This window comes from Orycteropus afer, unplaced genomic scaffold (genome assembly GCF_000298275.1).
Source record: "Orycteropus afer afer isolate SDZICR_OR568_19922 unplaced genomic scaffold, OryAfe1.0 scaffold00018, whole genome shotgun sequence".
In the NCBI taxonomy this organism is placed as follows: Eukaryota; Metazoa; Chordata; class Mammalia; order Tubulidentata; family Orycteropodidae; genus Orycteropus; species Orycteropus afer.
The window spans coordinates 4,367,139-4,369,019 of NW_006921605.1; the positions used below are offsets into that span (position 1 = coordinate 4,367,139).

Here is a 1,881-nt window from a genome sequence, read left to right on the forward strand (position 1 = left end):
AGGTGGTGGGCGTGGAGACCGAGAAGGTCAGCAAGGAGAAAGCCATCGCCGACGAGGAGGAGACCAAGGTCGAGGTCATCAACAAGGTACCGCTCGGCAGAGCCGGCCATGGCTCCGGGTGCCACACGCTGCCCACGCGTCTTCCTCTGAGCGCCCATGAGGCGGAGACTTTCACACAGGGCGCAGGGCGAGCTTCCCCAGCCACGGGGCTGAGAGAGAGCAGCTCAGGGGGTTCCCTTTAGAGGCAGCCAGCCCTGGAGCCCCCGCCTCAAAGTGGAGCCCCCGGACCAGCAGGGGCATGGTGGCCTGGGACCTGAGGGAAATGCAGGTTCTCAGGCCCAGACCTGCAGAATTTGTCATCGTTGTTGTTAGAGGCCGTCGAGTCGGTGGCGACTCATCGAGACCCCGTGTACAATAGAACGAAACACTGCCCGGTCCCACAGCAGCCTCACGATCCCTGCAGACCTGAGCCCATCGTCACAGCCACTGCGTCATCCGTCTCGTTAAGGGCCTTCCCCTTTTTTGCTGACCCTCCACCCTACCAAGCATGATGTCCTTCTCCAAGGAATGGCCCCTTCTGACAACATGACCAAAGTAGGTGAGATGAAGTCTGGCCATTCTCGCTTCAAGGAGCGTTCTGGCTGCACTTCTTCCAGGACCGATTAGTTAGTTCTTCTGGCAGTCCATGGTGCTGTCAGTATTCTTCACCAAACCAGAACTCAAAAGCATCAACTTTTCTTCAGTCTTCCTTACTCATTGGTCAGCTTTGACATGCATATGAGACTATTAAAAATACTTGGCTTGGGTTAAGTGTACCTCAGTCTTCAAAGAGACATCTTTGCTCTTCAGCACTTTGTCTTTTGCAACAGATTTGCCCAATGTAATACGTAATCTGTTTCTTCGCTGCTACTTCCATGGGTGTTGATTGTGGATCCAAGTATGAAACCCTTTACAACTTCCATCCTTTCTCCATTTATCATGATGCTGCTTATTGGTGCAGTTGTGAAGATTTTTGTTTTCCTTATTTTGAGGTGTACTCCATACTGCAGACTGTAGTCTTTAATCTTCACCAGTAAGTGCTTCAAGTCGTCTTTACTTTCAGCAGCAAAGTTGTGTTGTTGGTGTATCACAGAGTTGTTCATGAGTCTTCCCCCAGTCATCTAGTCCAGCTTCTCTGATTATCTGCTCAGCACACAGATTGAATAAGTGTGGGGAAAGGATACAACCCTGACACACTCCCTTCCTGGTTTTAAACCATGCACCATCCCCTTGTTCTGTTTGAACGACAGCCTCCTGATCTATGTACAGTTTCCTCAAGAGCACAATTAAGTTCCCATTCTTAATGTTACCCATAATTTTTTTTTCCTTAATGTTACCCATAATTTTTTATGATCCACACAGTCGAATGTGTCAACAAAACACAAGTGAACATCTTTCTGGTATTCTTTGTTTTCAGCCAGGATCCATCTGACATCAGCTACAATGTCCCTCACTCTACATCCTCTTCTGAATCCACCTTGCATTTCTGGAGGTTCCTTGCCAATATACTGCTGCAACCATTTTTGAATTATCTTCAGTAAAATTTTACTTAGGAGCTCTGGTAGCATAGTGCCTAAGGCATTTGACTGCTAACCGGAAGGCTGTTGGTTCAAACCCATCAGCCACTCCTCAGAAGGAAGGTTGGGCGATCTACTTCTGTAGTGATGCCACCTCGGAAACCCAAGGAGGGGTCGCCATGAGTTGGATCTGACTCAGCGGCACATAACAACAACAACAAGATTTTACTTGCATACGATATTGTTTGATAATTTCCGCATTCTATGGAATCACCTTTATTTGGAATGGGTACAAATATGGATCTCTTCCAGTCAGTTGGCCAGG

The 1,881-nt window shown here is 48.2% G+C and overlaps 1 protein-coding gene across 1 annotated transcript in view; it reads left to right on the forward strand.

Annotated features, from left to right (window-relative positions):
• Nucleotides 1-1,881, forward strand: part of DNAH17 (dynein axonemal heavy chain 17) — a 128,661-nt gene that overhangs the window by 84,192 nt on the left and 42,588 nt on the right. Inside the window, 1 exon segment of the mRNA XM_007959838.1 lies at nt 3-86. Coding sequence (XP_007958029.1) covers nt 3-86 — 84 coding nt within the window.